The following is a 22,189-nucleotide window of genomic DNA, read 5'->3' on the forward strand; positions in this document are numbered from 1 at the left end:
GTAAATCTGATGGCATTACACTAAGGAAGGTTCAAAGCTAACAACTACCTATCCTGATGCAATAATGGATCGTCGGGACTTAGCTTTTTGCATTTGCATTAATCATCATTCATGTGGGGGATTGTTGGAATAAATAGCTTATTTAATGCCATAATTACTTTGTAATTAATGGAGTTAAAAAGTATTTTTGGAATCTACATGTTGAGTAGATTAATTTGGTATATTTACTTGTTCAAATCTATAAAGAATTGAATGAGTAATTAATGCCCAAAGATAGCCACTGTTCGGACTACCTGTTTGCCCAAACAGTGCACGTGGCGGCGGTTTAGGACCGAAGAGACACGCTGGTTCGGACCACCTGTTTGCCCAAATAGTGCACGTGGCGGCGATTCAGGACTGAAGAGACACGCTGGTTTGGACCACCTGTTTGCCCAAAAAGTGCACCCCTTCGGACTGAAGAGACACATCTCTTCAAACCAGAAGGGTGCACCTCTTCGAACTGAAGAGTCACGTCCGTTCAAGGAAACCCCTGGAACACTATAAATAGGGCCCTCCAGAATGAGATTAAACACACTAACGAATTCGGATAATCAACTTGTCATATTAGTTTAGTTAACATACTCAGTCCCGAGTATCAAGCCGTTCGACCGGATAGCAATCTCCTAGTGCTAAGGACTCGTCTATCATCCCTAGACCATTGTATCTTGGGGGCAATTACTGTAGATCCGCGAGCACAGAGCGGAAATAATTTTACCTTCCGGAGAAAGAATTTATTATCGCCTCGGTTCTGCATCCTTTCATTCATCATCATTCTATTTTCTACACTGCCAAATAACACTTAGGGCCCGTTTGATATGGGTCTAAAAGCAGGATAAGTTAAATTAATATGGATTTATGTAGTATTTGGTATTATGTGCTACTAATATGGTCAACTCCAGGTTTATCCCAAGACCCTAGCTTATTTTGTGGGATTAACCCACACTAATTATACCACCCTCCCCATGGGATAAATTTAATACCGAGATGTTAAAATCGAAAATTGATACCCTTTTCACGCCAAACGATGCTGTGAGGATACCAATGCCTCCATCTTATTTTCAGATTTGAGGACACGAATGTCATTTGGCAAAATATATGAGGATAATTTAGGTATTTGATATGTTAATCCAACTTATTCCAATGGATACAAAACACTTTTTGGGATTAATTACCAATGATATCAAACACCCATATGAGATTAGAAATCATGACTAATCCACACTAAATTATCAGGATAATTTATATCCTGATTAATCCAATACTGAAAACCAAACGGGTAGTTTGTTATGCTAACCCAGAGTAAATGCGATTCTAATATGTTACATAATGTAGTAGCCCGCTATTTTATTTTATGATTAAAATTAGTAAATGCGATATTTAAATTATTGCATCCTCAGTTATTTTTAATCCAGTGATTAATTTCCTATTAACTTAGCCTAGATATTTGAATTTAATGCAATTGCATGTTATGATCGCAATCGAATTATTGAGCCAGTCAATAATTTATAATTTTAGATTTATAACTGACTTAGCAAAGTCACGTTAATTATTTAAGCGAGATGAAACTAGATTTCATTTTTATAATTACTTAATGTAACACCCCGTTTCCTCGAACTAAGTTTAGAATAATTTTGAACTTAGATTTAAGATAATTCACGCCGAAAAAAAGAATTTATTTTTAATTCCAACAATAAATGATTTACAAAAGCATTTGTAAATTTAATCATTTAAATTCTTTTGCATTGCATATTTATGATATTGAGCATTTGAGCATTTTCACGAGCTTTTAATTAGCAAACCCTGAAGTAGTATTACAGTTTCGACAATTTTATACCGAGGGATTTAAATTGTCCAATCATAGCCGCCCACCCTATGTCTCATAGCCGCCCACTCTACAGCCATGGCCACCCCATTCCTCCAATCAAGCCGCCCAAAATGCTCAAATTATGTCACGCTTGGCAGAGGAAATCAAATGCCCAAACTTCTCTGCCAATTCAACTACTTTTTCCTTCATTCACACAATCAAAGTCTATTTCCTACACTCTATTTTCTTTCATTCACACATCTATTTCAGTCACCCCACCCTGTGCATCCCTTTATCTCATCATCCAAAGTCCTCCTTCATCCCACACAACACTCTCTCGCCAAGAATAGCAGAGCAACCAAGCAACGACCATTTCAGATTTTGAGCAGCTCACTCAAACTCAAGGTTTCATCTTTAACTCCCCTGCTTACTTCATTACAAATTATGATTTAGAAACCCAAGCCATTTTATGTATGAAGTTGTTCAGCTGCCCAACAAGAAACTCACGCATTCATACATTCACAAATTTTCATTTGAACAGATTTTATAAAACATGTGATTTTTGTATACATATTCTGTACATACACACATATGTGTATAAGCTAGTATTGAATGATTTTTCATGTTGAGTAAATGAATAAAAAGGGGAGGAAACTTGTCTTGAAGCTTCGATTTTTACTCCTTATTTCTGAGCTCGAAATTACCTCTGGCTATGTGTGTGAGTAGAGTCGAAAGAGAGGTGGTGGTGGTGGTTCGCCACTGCCGGAGACGAGGGAGAACAGAAGGGAAATGGGCGGCGGTGGTGGCAGCTTGGTGGCTGCTACTCGCTGGGAATTTGAGGGCGCCGATGGCGGTGCCATCGGCCAAGGTTGAGCAGAGGAGAGGGATGAGCGTCGGCGGCGGCTCAGCTGCTGCCGATCAGACCCAGGAGAAAGAGAGAGGGAGGCTGTAGCATTGTCGATGGCGACGTTGCTATAGTTGTCGGAGTGCAGAGAGAGGGGCGGTGCGGCTGGTGGCCGTGTCAACGCCCGGAGTTTCAGAGGGCGTTCGGCGGTGGCAGTGGGCTTCGTCTGCTGCTGTTGTTCGCCGCGGGCTCAGAGGTTGTAGACACAGCGGCGGCGACGGCTTCATGGCCGAGCAGTCGCCAGGAGTAGAAGGAAAGTAAGAGGGAGCGGCGGCGGCGGCAGCCCCAGGCTGTGCAGTTGCGGACCTTGAAGGGAAAGAGAGAGAGATGGCGGTGGTGGCTGATTTAGGCAGAGAAAGAGGGCGGCGGCCGTGGCACCGCTGCGGTTGCCGGAGAGGGAAGGCGGTGAGCTGAGCAAGGGCTCGGCGAGCCTGAATTTGAGTGAAGGGAATGGAGCTCCGGCGGCGGTGAAACTTCGAGAAGAAAGAGGGGCCGAGGGAGGCGGCTGGTCTTCTCGGTTGATGCGGCGGACTCCGCTGCTTCGCCGGAGAGAGAAAGAGCCGCGACGGTGGGTTCCGGCTGGAAAGGGGGCGAATTTTGGTGTCGGTAAGAGAGAGAGAGAGACCGAGAGAAAGCATTTTTTCATGTGTGTGTGTGTGTGTTTTTCGTTTACAGAGAGAGAGAGAGAGTGCAGGTAAGGTTTTGGCTTTGGGCCAATAAGTTGGGCTCATAGTTTGGGCCGTGTTTTTTTTTTATAAAATGGACTGTATTTTTATCACTTGGGCCGATTTTAATGAGACAGGGCCCTATTACAATTTTATTTAATGGGCTGTCTTGATTAATTTAATTAATTGGGCTACCCTATTTTAATTAATTGAACTATTATTAGTTTGATTAATTTATTTAAAGGATAATTTTCATAATAATATTATATTATTATTATGTGCATATTTTAAGTACTTACTTATTATATGCTAAGCATGATATGAAATTGCATTTAATTTTTGCAATAAGAGTATTTAAGTATTTAATTGGTTTTAATTATAATTCCAATTATTAAAGAAAGATGAGTAAGAATATTGTTGGTGTTCTTAACTCAAGAGAACTGTTTTCAATTATTTATTCATTAAATTTTGAAAACCCGGCTAAGTGAATCATAGAATATTAAGCACTTCACCGTGACTTCAGATTAGATTCAAGGAGACCTATTAAGAATAGATTTCTTGTAGGCTTTGAGCATCAGGAGGATTAGCACTGTTATTCCGATTCAGAAATATGGATAAACGACAGGCTTTGCCTATACAGGTGGGCATTACTTTTACTATACGTATATAGAGATCCCCTGCGTGTCGTAGGCCTCTTATACGAATGAATGCATGAGATGATTTAACTGTTAATTTCAGTTTTATATATCTTTCAAATGAGTTTAATGTTACATTTGAGCAAGTTATTTCGTTACAAAATATTTGAGTTAAAGTTATTTCAAGTATTGTCTTGCCATAAAATGTTTAAATTTTAGTATGATATCTATCTGCTTTGGCTTTGCCAATGATGCAATCGAATTCGGGTCCTGAGCAGTTGATAGCTATCCTGCCAGGGCTAGTGTACACCAGTGACCGTGAGTCATCTAGCGGGTTGGCCGGTCAAGTGACCGTGAGAGGTGGCCACCTCTCCGGCACACAGTTTCAGATATGATAGATTACAAAAGAACTTAGTCTGATCAGACGAACTTTAAGAATCACAAATGAACTTAGTAAGCTTGGGCCTTTTTAGCGAAAAACTCCCTTGCTGTACTGTTTATGATGGCATGACAATTTACAGTTTTGAAGCATGTATTTTTATACTTAGGCATACGTGCCCACTGAGTACTTTTGTACTCAGCCCTGCATATATTTCTAAATGTGCAGGTTGAGTAGCTGTCGATGGTGATGAAGTGACGACCGGAGTCTTTTGTCTTATCCTTATGTATTAATGAACTCTGGGGATACATGTCTTCATACATGTAATCAGAACCTTATTCCGCTGCGTACTCAGAAGTTTTATGTTATTTTGGCTAAGTCGGAGTTATCCGAACTTACTAGTTATTTGAGTCTATACGACTAAATCTCCGTTATATTATAAATATCCCTTTTGTTAACAATGATGAAATGCGATCCTTCCTTGTTTGATTATCCCCCTTTCTACCCCGCTTCTAATCTCCCTCCATTAGTCACGGTTTTCCCGGCTTAATTATCCTTAATTAGGATCGGTCGTGACAGAATGGTATCAGAGCAGGTTTATTTGCTCTGAACCCTAGAGTTAACCAATTTTTCTAGTATGATCACTAGTATATATGAGTCAGTCAACCAAAGCTCATCATTTCATCACATCGTCATGCTCAGCAAGAAAGAAGGTGGTAATGATTTTAAAACATTGAGAAGTTCACGTTCTATATGAATGTACTGATGCTTACATTCAAGTTTTATGCTTTATTGATTGATTAGATAACTCAATGAACTTAGATGCGTTAAGAATGCATGATCACTGTTACGAGAAGAACAATAGAAGCTAGAAACTCAATTATATTTCACTATAGCCATGGTGAAGAACTAAGAAAGAGGAAGAGAATCCAATGAAAATAGTGCAAGCGGAGTGCCACGCACGAATCACTGACGCAGACATAGTTCTTCATTCAGGTTGTTCACGCGAGACGGAGCACCTAATCGACTATTATCTTATGCGATGATAGTTTAAGTATGATATTGCTTATAGCGATGAGTACGACTTATGTAATCAATTAGCTAATCCCTAATAAGCTGAGACTCGCTTCTAGCCTCGATTATCACTAGCTATGGCTTGAGGATAACCTTCATGATTCATGTATGAACTTCAGAGTTAGATTTACGAGGGGTCAAAATGCTTTGTATAATGATGTTATAGTAATACGATTAGAATTGTCAGCTTATAGTTTCAGATATTCAGAAGCTTCTTATAACAATTACCTATTGCATTAGACGGGAACACCATGGAGAATTCCTATTGATTACGATCACCTGCTACGAATCAAAAAGATGAGTTGTGGCATAGGTAATTAACAATTACCAACTATTATGATTAAAAAAAAAAAAAATTACGCAGTATGTAAGATGGTTCAGAGTTCAACAAGAGCCAAAGTATCGACAACGACTTTATACTATTAGGTATACATACCTTAGCCTATTAGAGACATTGCCCCAATTAGAACGTCTTGGATTAGACATTTAGTTTAGTAACCAGAATGAAAGCGTTGACTAAGGTCATTCCATGACTTAATATTATGTACGGTGACACATACTTTGTAAAGATGCTAAGAGAAGCAAAATCTATTTCCTTGTGAAAGGTCTTTCACAAGGGCACGAGAGAGTGCTTCAAATTACATGGTTGGAAACAAGCATTTGAGAATGAATGCAAGTATAAAAGTACTGCATTAAGATCATTTAGAGGAAGATTGTTGAGTAAGCTTGATTACAGTTGAGAAATCTTACTTCGCATATAGAAGATTTTGAGGAAGGATATCGGTTTTAGAAATCAGACTTCAAGCTTGAGAAACTCCCAAACATTCTCAAGGATAGATTTTGAATATTAAGAAGAAAGTGGAGACTTTAGACCAGAAGTATCTTTTGCAGCCAATGAACAGAGAGTCACCATGTTCGGAAAAGTATTCCGTGTGACTGAGAAGTAATTGTGTTGGGCCTGGCCAGTCCACATGACTAAAATCTCAGTAGTCGTCATATATGGGTTTCTAAACCTTTATATTTAAACTTTCATTTGAAAAACCAAACAACTTCAGACTATTAGGTCATTTCGTTTCGACCTTTTAGTCAATTCATTTGTATCCTATGGTTATTCCTTTTCAGTTGTTTGGCAATTTGCTTAAACACTTTGTCTAATTGTCATTTATGATTTAACCTTTGTGACTTAGTAGTTGTTAGTAGATTTTATTTGACCTAAAGATAAAAGGGTTATCCACCATATTAAATCAGTCAGATACTTATGCTTTGACCCAAGGGTCAAGCACGTGATGTAACTAGACCATCTCTTATGGATATTGGTAGAACGTTGTTGTGTATTCCGGAAAAGATTGTTCTGATGATTTTGTATACCCCTATGTTGGCTTAGTTATTTTGACTAGTATTAGTACAGAAACGATGGTCCACAAAGTGTTCCGTGAGCAAGTTATCTTGTGATGGCTTGATAGAGAGTCAGTTCATCGTGTATAGTACTTGGATAGATCAGTAGATCTAGATTCAATGTTAAGGAAACAGTCCTCATTGATGCAAATTTTCTATGTCTATTTAGCGAACTTATCGGTCTTTTATGGAAAGTTACTTCCGCCACGTGTTACTTATATGCTTGCATGTGAATGAGTGCGAGCAAGATTTGAGTATCAAGAAACGGTTTACAGAAGTGATGATATGCATTTGTATGTTTACAATGCATTAATGACTATATGTCAACTCATCCGTATTCCACCCAATAAGGGCGTCCAAGTAGAGGATTAAGAATTCCATGGGATGATGAAAATGGCCCAGTACCAGGGCCAGAACAAAACATAACCCCACCATCCATACAACCAGAATGTGGAATAGACAAACAAATTTCTATGTTAAAACCTATCTGTCTTCAGTGGGACGGGAGATTCCGCGGAGGCTAAGATTTGAGTATGAGCTATTGAGTGCATCTTTAATTTCTTGCGCTACCCAAACCAGGAACGTTTTACTTGCGTGTCCTTTCAGCAGATCTCTGGTGGGAAGCACAAAGGAAAACAATGATAGTCGAACAATTAGAAAATTCTACGCATGAACATTTTAAGACGAGATTATATGATACGTATATGTACCTAGAACTATCGCGAAAAGAAAGAAATGGAATACTTCAATATAAAGTAGGAAAAGATGACGTTAACTCAGTATGGTAGAATGTTCTGCGACATGTCGAGATATGCGCCAGAACAAATGGATACAAATGAGAAAATGACTGAGAATTATGTGTTAATCTAAGGCACGAGATCAGGAAGGCTTAGGCAAGCCAGAGGGATTTATTTACATAGAATCGTATAGCAGAACGATAGACATTCAGGCAGCAATGTCGAGAGAAAGATCAGTAACGATGCGTATGCCAACACCTCAACATGCACAAACTCAGAACTTTTGAGGAAGAATAAAATGGAATAGCAGTAACAATTATAAAACGGAGAAGACGCCATGGCAGAAACAATCATCCCAGCAACAAGGTTACGCAAGCCAGGGTACTCATAAACAGGTAGGGGATAACCAGCAGAGGATCCTGCCCCGCCCAAAATAAAAACCATGGGAGACTCTGCAAAACTAGTAATGATGGTTGTTGTTGCACAGGAGCTGGAAGGGGCATTATGCAAACTGTTGCCCGAAGAAGCAACAAAGGACGGGTCTCACGCTAAACTCGCCTATTTAGGCTTCGCATTTGCAAGCAATCCAAGCTTTGCCCCAACTACACCAAGAGTAGTAACCACACCACCAACAACAATAGCACATATGTGCTTGAATTTAGAGCTGAACATAAAATCACTCAAAGTCGTAGTGAACAACTCTTATGTTATACCAATGAGAGACGTTGACTTAGGAAGGGATTGACTAGCTGTGAACCAAACCAACATCCTTTGTAAAATAAGACAAATTTCTTTTCGACCCTTGTAAAAAAAAAAAAAAAAAAAAAAAAAAAAAAAAAAAAAACTGACACGTTTCCATGGAATCAACATGGACAAAAGGGAGACAATCATCTCCACCCTTAAAGCAATGAGGATGATGAGGAAAGAATATCCAGACTACCTTGTGTATTTGCACGGAGAACTAGGAATCGAGAAAAGCATAAGAGATATGACGATCATATGAGAACCTCCAGATGTTTCCCAGTGATTTCACCGGGGTGCACCCATTTTTTTTTTAAAGAAGAGAAATGACACATTGAGAGTGTGAATAGACTATAGAGAATTGAATAAGGTGACACTCAAGAACAAGTATCCTTTGTCGTGGATAAATGACCTTTTCGATCAGCTCAGATGAGCAAGTGTGTTCTCAAAGATAGATTTGAGATTTGGATGCCATCAACTAAAGATTCAATCAAAAGATATACCTAAGAATGACTTTCTGAACCAGATATAGCCATTATAAGATCGCAGTAATGCCATTCGGATTGACCAATGCATTAACCGTTTTCATGTAGCTTGTGAATCAAGTATTCCATCCACACTTAGACAAGTTGTCTTAGTTATCATAGGCGGTGATTTGATCTAATCAAAGAACGAGAAAGATCTTAAGGAACACTTGAGGATTATCTTAGAAAAGATGAGAATGAAATGCCTTTATGCAAAGATTAGCGAGTGCGAATTTCGGCCCGATGAAGTCACATTTCTGGGACATAATGTCTCATTAGAAGGGATCTTAACATGAGACAGAGAAGATGACTAGAACCAATTAAAGACTAGGAATGTAGTATTAACTGCCAACCGGGCGAAGTTAATATTGTAGCTGATAACTTGAGTTATAAAACTCAATTTAAGTTGGGATCTCTCCTCACCCAAGAGGAGGAACTCATGAAAGATTTTTGTAGAATAAAGTTTAGAAGTTGTTGATGACCACAAGAATCAGTAGAATGGATTATTGTCACGATGGTAGTAACACCCAAATAAAATAAAAAAATAGAAGCGCAAAGAAATGATGAGACCTTGGAGAGAATACATTTATCAATAGGAATAGGCAAGCCTGGACGTTACCACTAGACGTCGGATGCTGCGTTAATGATTGAAGAAAGATTGTGTATCCCACACTAAGAGAAACTCAAAGATGAGATAATGAGCGAGGCTCATGACACACCATATACTAGCCACCAGGGAAGCACAAATTATACCAAGACTTGAATGGACAAATTCTAGTGGGAAGGTATGAAGAAAGATATAGTTTCAATTGTTGAGAAACTCCTAGCATGCCAACAAGTGAAGACCTTGCACTAAACACCGTATGGAAAGTTACAGCCATTGAAGATTTCAGAATGCAGGTGGGAGCACATTGCAAGAGAGGTAATAGTGGAGTGACTCACGAAATGCGCTCGTTTTGTACCAATACTAATCGCATACGGATCAGACAAACTAGCCCAATTATATGTCTGAGAAATTGTGCGTTGCACGGCGTGCCCGTGTCAATTACTTCAAACAACGATTCGAACACCCAAACTGTAGATGAACTTGCATAAGGAATTAGGCACAAGATTTAATTTCAGTGCTATCTTCCACCCACAAACAGATGGACAGTTTGAGATAACAATTCAGATTCTCGAAGACGTGTTAAAAGTAGTAGAACTAGACAGAAGTGGGAGTGAGGAATCAATGTTACCATTGATTGAGTTTTCCTATAACAATAGTTATCAGGCAAACGTCGATATGGCGTCTTATACGACATTATGTGGAATAAAATGCAAATCACCATTTTATTGAGATGAAATAGGTGAAAGGATAATTTGAGGGCCAAATATGACTGGCGAAATGATTGAGATAGTTTGTCATATTAAGATAAAGAATAAAATAAGCACAAGATAGACAGAAATCGTATGCTGATACGCGCCGAACTAAGTTAGATTTTAAAGTAGGAGGCAAAGTCTTCCTAAAAGTATTACCCTCCAAGGGAATAACTAGAATTGACGTAAAAGAAAAGATTACACCACAACTTGTGCGACCATATGAGATTTTAGAAAATAGGCCCAATAGCCTATAGATTGGTGTTACCGCCAAGTTATGAGAATGTCCAATGTTTTTCACATATCCCAACTCAAGAAGTATGTTTTGGATCCAAATGACGTGATCCACCCAAAACGAAATGATCCTTAGCCCAAATTTGAGCTATGAAGAAAAGCCAAAAGTCATCTTGGATCGTTAAGAGCAACCGCTTAGAAACGAGTTCATCACTTTAGTGAAAATCCATGGAGACACCATGGATAAGAAGAAATTACATGAAAGCTTGAAGGTAAGATGCTAGAAAGATATCAGAACTGGTGCGATAATATGCAAATTTCGGGACGAAATTTTTGTTAAGGGGGGTAGTATGTAGTAGCCCGCTATTTTATTTTATGATTAAAATTAGTGAATGCGATATTTAAATTATTGCATCCTCAGTTATTTTTAATCCAGTGATTAATTTCCTATTAACTTAGCCTAGATATTTGAATTTAATGCAATTGCATGTTATGATCGCAATCGAATTATTGAGCCAGACAATAATTTATAATTTTAGATTTATAACTGACTTAGCAAAGTCACGTTAATTATTTAAGCGAGATGAAACTAGATTTCATTTTTATAATTACTTAATGTAACACCCCGTTTCCTCGAACTAAGTTTAGAATAATTTTGAACTTAGATTTAAGATAATTCACGCCGAAAAAAAGAATTTATTTTTAATTCCAACAATAAATGATTTACAAAAGCATTTGTAAATTTAATCATTTAAATTCTTTTGCATTGCATATTTATGATATTGAGCATTTGAGCATTTTCACGAGCTTTTAATTAGCAAACCCTGAAGTAGTATTACAGTTTCGACAATTTTATACCGAGGGATTTAAATTGTCCAATCATAGCCGCCCACCCTATGTCTCATAGCCGCCCACTCTACAGCCATGGCCACCCCATTCCTCCAATCAAGCCGCCCAAAATGCTCAAATTATGTCACGCTTGGCAGAGGAAATCAAATGCCCAAACTTCTCTGCCAATTCAACTACTTTTTCCTTCATTCACACAATCAAAGTCTATTTCCTACACTCTATTTTCTTTCATTCACACATCTATTTCAGTCACCCCACCCTGTGCATCCCTTTATCTCATCATCCAAAGTCCTCCTTCATCCCACACAACACTCTCTCGCCAAGAATAGCAGAGCAACCAAGCAACGACCATTTCAGATTTTGAGCAGCTCACTCAAACTCAAGGTTTCATCTTTAACTCCCCTGCTTACTTCATTACAAATTATGATTTAGAAACCCAAGCCATTTTATGTATGAAGTTGTTCAGCTGCCCAACAAGAAACTCACGCATTCATACATTCACAAATTTTCATTTGAACAGATTTTATAAAACATGTGATTTTTGTATACATATTCTGTACATACACACATATGTGTATAAGCTAGTATTGAATGATTTTTCATGTTGAGTAAATGAATAAAAAGGGGAGGAAACTTGTCTTGAAGCTTCGATTTTTACTCCTTGTTTCTGAGCTCGAAATTACCTCTGGCTATGTGTGTGAGTAGAGTCGAAAGAGAGGTGGTGGTGGTGGTTCGCCACTGCCGGAGACGAGGGAGAACAGAAGGGAAATGGGCGGCGGTGGTGGCAGCTTGGTGGCTGCTACTCGCTGGGAATTTGAGGGCGCCGATGGCGGTGCCATCGGCCAAGGTTGAGCAGAGGAGAGGGATGAGCGTCGGCGGCGGCTCAGCTGCTGCCGATCAGACCCAGGAGAAAGAGAGAGGGAGGCTGTAGCATTGTCGATGGCGACGTTGCTATAGTTGTCGGAGTGCAGAGAGAGGGGCGGTGCGGCTGGTGGCCGTGTCAACGCCCGGAGTTTCAGAGGGCGTTCGGCGGTGGCAGTGGGCTTCGTCTGCTGCTGTTGTTCGCCGCGGGCTCAGAGGTTGTAGACACAGCGGCGGCGACGGCTTCATGGCCGAGCAGTCGCCAGGAGTAGAAGGAAAGTAAGAGGGAGCGGCGGCGGCGGCAGCCCCAGGCTGTGCAGTTGCGGACCTTGAAGGGAAAGAGAGAGAGATGGCGGTGGTGGCTGATTTAGGCAGAGAAAGAGGGCGGCGGCCGTGGCACCGCTGCGGTTGCCGGAGAGGGAAGGCGGTGAGTTGAGCAAGGGCTCGGCGAGCCTGAATTTGAGTGAAGGGAATGGAGCTCCGGCGGCGGTGAAACTTCGAGAAGAAAGAGGGGCCGAGGGAGGCGGCTGGTCTTCTCGGTTGATGCGGCGGACTCCGCTGCTTCGCCGGAGAGAGAAAGAGCCGCGACGGTGGGTTCCGGCTGGAAAGGGGGCGAATTTTGGTGTCGGTAAGAGAGAGAGAGAGAGACCGAGAGAAAGCATTTTTTCATGTGTGTGTGTGTGTGTTTTTCGTTTACAGAGAGAGAGAGAGAGTGCAGGTAAGGTTTTGGCTTTGGGCCAATAAGTTGGGCTCATAGTTTGGGCCGTGTTTTTTTTTATAAAATGGACTGTATTTTTATCACTTGGGCCGATTTTAATGAGACAGGGCCCTATTACAATTTTATTTAATGGGCTGTCTTGATTAATTTAATTAATTGGGCTACCCTATTTTAATTAATTGAACTATTATTAGTTTGATTAATTTATTTAAAGGATAATTTTCATAATAATATTATATTATTATTATGTGCATATTTTAAGTACTTACTTATTATATGCTAAGCATGATATGAAATTGCATTTAATTTTTGCAATAAGAGTATTTAAGTATTTAATTGGTTTTAATTATAATTCCAATTATTAAAGAAAGATGAGTAAGAATATTGTTGGTGTTCTTAACTCAAGAGAACTGTTTTCAATTATTTATTCATTAAATTTTGAAAACCCGGCTAAGTGAATCATAGAATATTAAGCACTTCACCGTGACTTAAGATTAGATTCAAGGAGACCTATTAAGAATAGATTTCTTGTAGGCTTTGAGCATCAGGAGGATTAGCACTGTTATTCCGATTCAGAAATATGGATAAACGACAGGCTTTGCCTATACAGGTGGGCATTACTTTTACTATACGTATATAGAGATCCCCTGCGTGTCGTAGGCCTCTTATACGAATGAATGCATGAGATGATTTAACTGTTAATTTCAGTTTTATATATCTATCAAATGAGTTTAATGTTACATTTGAGCAAGTTATTTCGTTACAAAATATTTGAGTTAAAGTTATTTCAAGTATTGTCTTGCCATAAAATGTTTAAATTTTAGTATGATATCTATCTGCTTTGGCTTTGCCAATGATGCAATCGAATTCGGGTCCTGAGCAGTTGATAGCTATCCTGCCAGGGCTAGTGTACACCAGTGACCGTGAGTCATCTAGCGGGTTGGCCGGTCAAGTGACCGTGAGAGGTGGCCACCTCTCCGGCACACAGTTTCAGATATGATAGATTACAAAAGAACTTAGTCTGATCAGACGAACTTTAAGAATCACAAATGAACTTAGTAAGCTTGGGCCTTTTTAGCGAAAAACTCCCTTGCTGTACTGTTTATGATGGCATGACAATTTACAGTTTTGAAGCATGTATTTTTATACTTAGGCATACGTGCCCACTGAGTACTTTTGTACTCAGCCCTGCATATATTTCTAAATGTGCAGGTTGAGTAGCTGTCGATGGTGATGAAGTGACGACCGGAGTCTTTTGTCTTATCCTTATGTATTAATGAACTCTGGGGATACATGTCTTCATACATGTAATCAGAACCTTATTCCGCTGCGTACTCAGAAGTTTTATGTTATTTTGGCTAAGTCGGAGTTATCCAAACTTACTAGTTATTTGAGTCTATACGACTAAATCTCCGTTATATTATAAATATCCCTTTTGTTAACAATGATGAAATGCGATCCTTCCTTGTTTGATTATCCCCCTTTCTACCCCGCTTCTAATCTCCCTCCATTAGTCACGGTTTTCCCGGCTTAATTATCCTTAATTAGGATCGGTCGTGACACATAATGTGCTAACCCGTGTATATATATGTAGAATAAACTAATCTGCACCATTGAAGATGGGCAATAGAGATAATCTCTTTCCTAACAGGAAAATCAACTTTGGTTAGCACATAACTCGAGTTGATGTTGATTAGATCCTTCCAAAAGCAGCATATATACATGCAGACACGTTCTTAGCAACATCTTTCAAAGGGGAGACGACGTTGGTATTAAGAGCAATCCCAGCAGATCATCTAAATGCATCACTAACTCTAAATTTAAGCTAAAACAATTGAAAATGAGATAAAAAAAATGCATTCAGCAGATCCCCTAAATTGGATGAAGCCCACAAAATTTTTTACACCTACCTAAATTCATTCTTAAATTTACACCCACCCTAAATTTATTTTAAGCTTATAATTAGTAGGGCCCACATATAATTATTGTTTTTATGTAGAAAATAGGAGATCTGGTGTATGCATTTATAAAATCGAGATCCTAAAATTAAATAGGGAAGCTTTAGGGAGGAATATAGGAGCATAATTTTAAGATTTCTGCTGGGAGTGTTCTAAGAGAAGTTAATTGTAAATTTGATGAGTCTTAGAAAAAGTGATGATAATCAATTATGTTATTTTTTAAGTGGTAGATCCATTAGCGACAATGTATATAAATATATGAGAATTGTAAGAGTGATAACTAGAGAAATTATTTTTAGAAGTAAATTGAGAATATATTTTATGGACGAAAGAAAATAAAAAATAGAAAAATATATTCATGGATAAAGAGGGTACATTTTAATATAAACTATTAAAAGAAGTTGAAAATGAAAATATTATACAATGTGTAACATAAACCTGCATTTCTAATCTCAGAACAAAGGTAAAAAATACTCCAAACTCTTAGTTGTGCTGATGTACTATGCAGATATACGTAAAAAACTTTGGATGAAAATAAATGGCAATTATTAAATGACTTCACTATTTTAGTTAAGTACTTACATATTTTCTAAAAAAAATTTCTCTCTCATTTTGTTCACTGTTTTGACCACACTTGGTTGCAGTGCAGGTCGATGAAAATTGAAAGTCCGAAACAAACTGCCTCATTTTTTCTTTTTCTTTTTTTGGTTATGAAGTCATCTTCAGCAGAAAATTTAATAATTCAAATAAGAGGAGTGGAGTGATACCTTCTATCTCTCCTCATGCTTCCATTTCACTGCTATGTTAAAATTGTTAATAAGGCATTTTCCCATCACCTACCACTGATAACTCTCTCTCTTCTCTCTCTCGCATGTAGTACCATTTATTTATGATATTCCCACTCATATTTATACTCCTTACCTGAAACCACTACAATTATCTATTCATTTGCTTGCAAATTAATTATGGGCACAATTTAGCATTCTATGTACCTCTCTACTTTATTGTAAATACACCCCTTTGGTTGTCGTCAATTGTCATCTGGGCTGGGCTCTTCTGAGAGTAGAGGTCTTCAAAACCACTCACATTTTGTAATGCAGTATAGTATTGGAATGAGATTCATCAATATTTCCCATTTCGAGCTGTGTTTTGAGTAAAGATTTGATTTTTGGCTCTTCTTGAAATGTGGGCGATTTCTAAAAGCTGCTGTTTCAAGGTTTTTTGGGAGGAGATCTGCTATTACTCGTTTGCAGTTGTGGAAGCTGAATTGGGATGAAGTTATCAAGATCTGGCCTTTGAGTATACTTTTGTGTTATTTCTATTCAGAGAAAGGTAAGAACCTGGCAGCTTTTTTAGATATTATGACATTTTCCTATATCTTTTATCATTTTCCGTAATTCACTCAATTTACAATTATTTTGCTGTTATGTTAATTTCTGCATCATGTTCAGCTTTCTATGGTTTTTAATTGTCTGTGGAATATATGTGATCATTCAGCTTACCATTCATTTTTACATTTGTTATGCCCTGAAAATGGATTGAGTTGTTTGCCAAAACTGCTTAGCTAATGGTACTCTTAAGTTTCCGATTAGTAGAATTATAATATCCCATTTTGTCATGTGTCGGTTGTTAGAGCCTAGAATTGTTAACCGATTGAGGAGGAAGCTGCAGTCATTGCAATCTTAATGTTAGTTTCGAGCATAAATTTGCTAATGGTAGAGTATGATAGCATGAAATCTTCGGTTCCTTGTGTTAATTCCACAGGTTGTTTCTTCATCCTCAATGATGGCTTCTGATCTCAATGCCGAACTCTTGAAAAATGCCGGCGTTTTGCATCTCAAGGTCTGGGAAGTTATTGGAATAATAGTCGGGTTATTGATTGTGATCATCCTCTTTCTGTTGACATTTTATTTAACTTCACAAAAGAAATTGAGAAGGGATCAAGAAAAGTTTCCCATAAGCCAAATACCTATTGTTTCTAAGGAAATAAAAGAAGTCCGAGTCTCCACTGAGGAATTTGCTCCACAAGACAGGGTCCTTCTCACTGTTCATGACCAGTCAAATGATAGACAATCAGATAGAGTTCCGGTCCATCTGGGGATGCCTAAAGTGAAAAATGGAGATGACAGTAGCCAGTTGGGTTCGTTCCACCACGCTGATAAAGATTATTGTGGATCACAATCAGGAGAAGAATGGAGTTCAGGAACATTTGGTGGATCTAAACCTTCTTCATCATATCCAATTACTGCTCCTTCTCCTTTAAGTGGTCTGCCCGAATTTTCTCATCTGGGTTGGGGTCATTGGTTTACTTTGCGAGACCTTGAGCTGGCGACAAACAGGTTTTCGAAGGAGAATGTTATTGGAGAGGGTGGATATGGAATTGTTTACCAAGGACAGCTTATCAATGGAACTCCTGTTGCTGTTAAGAAGCTCCTCAACAACTTGTGAGTCTCGAATTTTTCTTATGATAATGAAATCTTTTATTGTTTGATTTCCCTGTCTCTGTTCTAAAATTAGTACTTGTAATGTTTCTCCGACCAGAGGTCAAGCTGAAAAAGAATTTAGAGTGGAAGTAGAGGCTATTGGCCATGTGCGGCACAAGAATTTGGTTCGACTTCTGGGATACTGTATTGAAGGAACTCATAGGTACAGCTTCTCATGAAAATCCCCTTGCTGTGACTTGGCCCGTTTAAGTGTACAATATTAACTGTAGTTCTACTTCTAATACTATGGCTTAAACTGAAATCGATTTGAATCTCTAAACCATGTAAAGATCTAGCTAGACTTTGCTGTGCTGAATCAGAATATTGCTTATAAACCTATCCATAAATTTATTATGATGTTAATCTGTCAGACTGCTGGTGTATGAGTACGTCAACAATGGCAATTTAGAACAGTGGCTTCATGGTGCAATGTGTCAGCATGGATATCTTACTTGGGAGGCTAGAATGAAGGTTCTTCTTGGCACAGCGAAAGCGTGAGTTTGGTTGGGTTGTTTATGTTTCCTGTGATCCACTTCCACTGTGGTTTTAACTTTTCACTCCCCAGCATTTTTGATAACATAACACTTGGCTTTGTAGACTTGCCTATCTGCATGAGGCAATTGAACCGAAGGTGGTTCATAGAGATATAAAATCAAGCAACATACTGATTGATGAAGACTTCAATTCTAAGGTCTCTGATTTTGGTTTGGCTAAGCTACTAGGTGCTGGGAAAAGTCACATTACGACTCGAGTCATGGGCACCTTTGGGTCAGTCTGCTCATGGTTTTCATTGGCTTTTCATTTATATCAATGCTAGAAATTGCTTCGTTTGCTTATTCTCTTCATCAACTTTCAGATATGTGGCTCCTGAATATGCAAATACTGGCCTTTTAAATGAAAAGAGTGATGTTTATAGCTTTGGGGTATTGCTGTTGGAAGCAATTACAGGACGGGATCCAGTGGACTATGGTCGTCCTGCTGCAGAGGTATTTGTCTATTGAGGCAACTTTTTGTCAACAATTAGCAATTTAGCGTATTTATGTGATGTCCTTTTATCTAGATAGATAAAAATGGTATAGGCTAATCCATTGTTTACTAAGATGGATTGCAACTTTGGGATATCCCAAGGCCCTTGATAATTTCTATCTTTTGAGCTAATTTTGCTTGCTTCATAATCCTACTGAAAGTGTCAGATTGGAGAAATCCTAATAGTGAGGACAGAAAATATTCAATCATGTATCTTGTCAATCATGAAAGTAAACTCCCCCTAATAGTAACCTCGACGACTTGCAGGTTAATCTGGTTGACTGGCTGAAAATTATGGTCGGAAGTAGGCGGTCGGAGGAAGTGGTGGATCCAAATATTGACAGGAGGCCATCGACTAGAGCCCTCAAAAGGGCTCTTTTGACTGCTTTGAGATGTGTTGATCCAGATTCAGACAAGAGACCAAGGATGAGCCAAGTTGTCCGGATGCTCGAATCGGAAGAATATCCCATACCAAGAGGGGTTAGTATGCCACATCCCACATTCACAAAATATCGTGTGGTTACTGTTAATATGTTGTTAGTATGTTACCATTCAGAACAACTTAAGATGTATTAGATGATCCTTTATGCTGCTATTTGCCCTGAATAATATCTAAAGGAAAAATTAATGGCTCTTCATTAGTCCCATATAAACTAACCAAAAGTAGAGCAAGCCAGCATAGATGCTTCACCTAATCCTTGTTGGAGTATTTTCCCTGCTCGCCATGTTTAGTACAAGAATCTGTACCCATTTTAAACTTTATTTTCGCCCATAAATTCCGTTGGTTGAAGTTTAGGACAGTAGTGCAATTGACTCGAGATGAGGAGCTCAGAAGTCCCACAAATCATACTTGCTGCTTTAGATACTTGCCTCAACCTAACGGCATAAAAAGGAAAGTATGTAGATTGATGATGGCCAGAATGTTACCATCGAGGCTTATTTGGTGAGTAAAATGAATATGCTGTTTGTCACAGTTGGACAAAAGTGATAGTTTACCATGAAAATAACTTGGAGTTACAGCAAAAGCAGATCCATGTGATCTGTAGCATTCTGTAAGTTTTTTCAAGAAATATTGTTGTTGTGACGCTTCACTTTTGTAGGACCGAAGGCATAGAAGGACCCGGGCAAGTAGCTTTGAGATCGATTCCCAGAGGGAGAACTGCGACACAGATAAAAGCGACAATCGAGACCTAAGATAAGACAGCAAGAGTTATGGATCATAAGCCGAGATAATTGCATTAACGGCTGTGGATCTTACGAACCACGACGCGAATCTCACTAAAAGTTTCAGTCTGCTGATATGTTATTTCCTGAAGATGTTGAAGCATAGGTAGGAGAAGTATGGTAGACATTTTTTTTTTATATATATATATAATTTTTCCCTTCTAATTTTAGGATTTTGCTTCTTGTAATTTTCATTCTTGCTGTTGTATGATAATATAGGTAGGCCTTGTTTTGTGGTGGGAAGTGATGGTGATTGAGAACTAGAAAATTAATTGGGCTTGTATGGATATTGGGTGCTCCATAAGATTGTTCAATATTCTTTGACGAACTGATTTCTTTTTTAATATAGAGTCAGACACTGCAGTCTGAGGAATTAGACTAGACTTTCCATTTGTTTGTTTGAGGCTCAATAATTACACACTGGACACTTGGAGGGGCGAAAATTTCTCTCCGCCCAAATTTCAGAAGGGGCGAAAATTTCACGATATAAAATGAATACGATTATTTGTACATTATAATCAGGTTATTCATTGATTTATATTAGAGACAAAATGAGATATACCCCTTTTGAAAAATAAAACATAAAAAATACCCACTATTTACAAAATAACAAATTATACCCACTTAGAATATTTTTTACCCTTATGTGTTATTCGTGCATTGCTCGACACTGAAGCATCAAACACTCAAGTGTCGAGTGTCGAGCATAAACTATCTAGTATTGAGGTGTCGAACAATAGTTTAAATTGAACTATTGCTCGACACCTCGAGCATCGCATGTCGAGCACTGAACTGTCGAGCAAGGCGGAGGTGTCGAGCATCGAGCAATAGTTCAATATTGAACTATCTCGACATTAAGTGTCGAGCAACTGAGCGTCGAGCACTGAACCGTCGAGCATTGAATTGTCGAGCACTGAACAAACGAGGCGGAGAAGCGTTGTTGCAGCAGATCTAGAGAGAGAGCGCCACGACGAGGCAAGACACGGCGGCGCGGAGGAGGAGGCGCCGCAACTGCCAACATTGTGCAATTCGATTTTGCTCGAATTTTACAGGTGTCTTTTGCTCGATTTTGCAGATGGATTGGGTGATTCTATCGCCTGCGCCGTCGACAGAGGAGGAGGCGCCGCAGCAAGGTGAGGCACGGCGACGCCGAGGCGCGCCGCGGCGGAGACAAATCTGGGAGAAGGGGGGAAGCGGTGGAGAGAGAGAGAAGAGGGCGGTGCGGCTGGGCGACTAAGGTGGGAGGCAGAGGCGGGAGGCCGTGGTGGAGGCGTGGAGGCGCGCTGGAGAGAGAGAGAGAGAGAGAGAGAGAGAGAGAGAGAAGAGTGGTTGCAATTTGGGGGAACGAGATTTGTTTGGTATTTTCTTTTTTTCTTAAGGGCATCTTAGTTATTTCAACCCCAAAATAAATACTTTTTATATATTTCTTTTATAGTGGGTATAATTTTGTTTTTGTCTTTCAAATACGATAAAGACTACAATTAACCCTTTATATCACATTTCTTACAAAAAAAAAAAGCATTCTTGACCTTTTTTTTTTTTTTTTTTAGTTTTTTAACTAACAAATTAAACGTTGATCGGTGCGACATTTTTTTATCGATACGTTAGGCATAAGCTTATAAAGCATGAATTAAAATACTAAACTTTTTTGGGGGCATTAAAATGCTGATAAACTTAAAAGAATGTGTATTCATGAAATTAGCTTTCCTACGTACATTCCACCAAGCATCCATTAATTAACCCCACTAAAGAAAAAGCGTGCAATATTTGTTTAAATATTCAAAACATCTGGTGAACAATATTCTATCGATTTGTTTGATGTCACCTTCGACATGATCAGTGCATCCGATATGTAATGATCCGATTTGGTTTTCTTTTCTTTCTTTAATTCCAAAAGTAAATTGGTCGGATTTGGCATCAAAATTGAGCCAAATCGAATGCTTTAATTTAGTAAATTTCGGCCCACTCATTTACGCCCAAATAACTTCTTTTTTTTTTTAAGTTCATTTTGTTTTATATTGAAAGCAAAAGGTAAGAGCATCCACTGTGATATTATTGTGGTGTTACATGTTTAATTATTTATTTTTTCAATTAATTCATATTTTTTTTCACTATTTTATATTTAATTATTAATGGATCCCATTATTATTATTAATTTATTATTATTACTTTTACCACAATACATATAATATATACTCTCTCCATCTACGAAAAAATTTACTAGGAGGGAGTTACACGAATTTTTTAAAAAAAGGTTGTTGAGTATATTAAAAATAGTAAAAATATATTTTAATTAGTATTGAGAGGTGAAAAGGTGCAAACCAAGGGTAAATGAAATGTTTATAAGTGATAGGGTATAGTCCAAAAATATGTAAAAAAAAAATCTTTTGTGGACGTTCCAAAAGGAAAAGTAGGAAGTTCTTCTTTTGTGGACGAAGGGAGTGTTATTTATACATTTTAATTTTTGTATTATATTACTTCAATAAAATTAAAATAATTTTAATTGCAAAAATTAATATAATTTCTACAATACAAAACTAAAACATTTAAAGGTAAATGATAAACAAATGAAAGAGCAGCACA

The 22,189-nt window shown here is 38.3% G+C and overlaps 1 protein-coding gene across 1 annotated transcript; it reads left to right on the forward strand.

Moving 5' to 3' along the window:
* The first annotated feature begins 15,532 nt into the window (after positions 1–15,532).
* On the forward strand, positions 15,533–19,934 carry LOC131014364 (probable receptor-like protein kinase At5g18500). Its single transcript, XM_057942320.1, has 8 exons — positions 15,533–16,205; positions 16,638–17,317; positions 17,415–17,519; positions 17,728–17,850; positions 17,954–18,124; positions 18,213–18,342; positions 18,650–18,862; positions 19,483–19,934. The coding sequence occupies exons 2-8, from the start codon at positions 16,656–16,658 to the stop codon at positions 19,579–19,581; spliced, it is 1,503 nt and encodes a 500-aa protein (XP_057798303.1). The 5' UTR covers positions 15,533–16,205; positions 16,638–16,655; the 3' UTR covers positions 19,582–19,934.
* Positions 19,935–22,189: the final 2,255 nt, after the last annotated feature.

The sequence above is a fragment of the Salvia miltiorrhiza genome, chromosome 3 (genome assembly GCF_028751815.1).
Source record: "Salvia miltiorrhiza cultivar Shanhuang (shh) chromosome 3, IMPLAD_Smil_shh, whole genome shotgun sequence".
NCBI lineage: Eukaryota > Viridiplantae > Streptophyta > Magnoliopsida > Lamiales > Lamiaceae > Salvia > Salvia miltiorrhiza.

What these genes read in the sequence shown, in the direction of transcription:
- LOC131014364 (XM_057942320.1), top strand. Translation starts at nt 16,656, where the DNA reads ATGATGGCTTCTGATCTCAATGCCGAACTCTTGAAAAATGCCGGCGTT. An exon ending in CGAGTCATGGGCACCTTTGG is followed by an intron (nt 18,125 to 18,212) that starts GTCAGTCTGCTC and finishes ATCAACTTTCAG; the next exon opens with ATATGTGGCTCCTGAATATG. An exon ending in AATATCCCATACCAAGAGGG is followed by an intron (nt 18,863 to 19,482) that starts GTTAGTATGCCA and finishes TCACTTTTGTAG; the next exon opens with GACCGAAGGCATAGAAGGAC.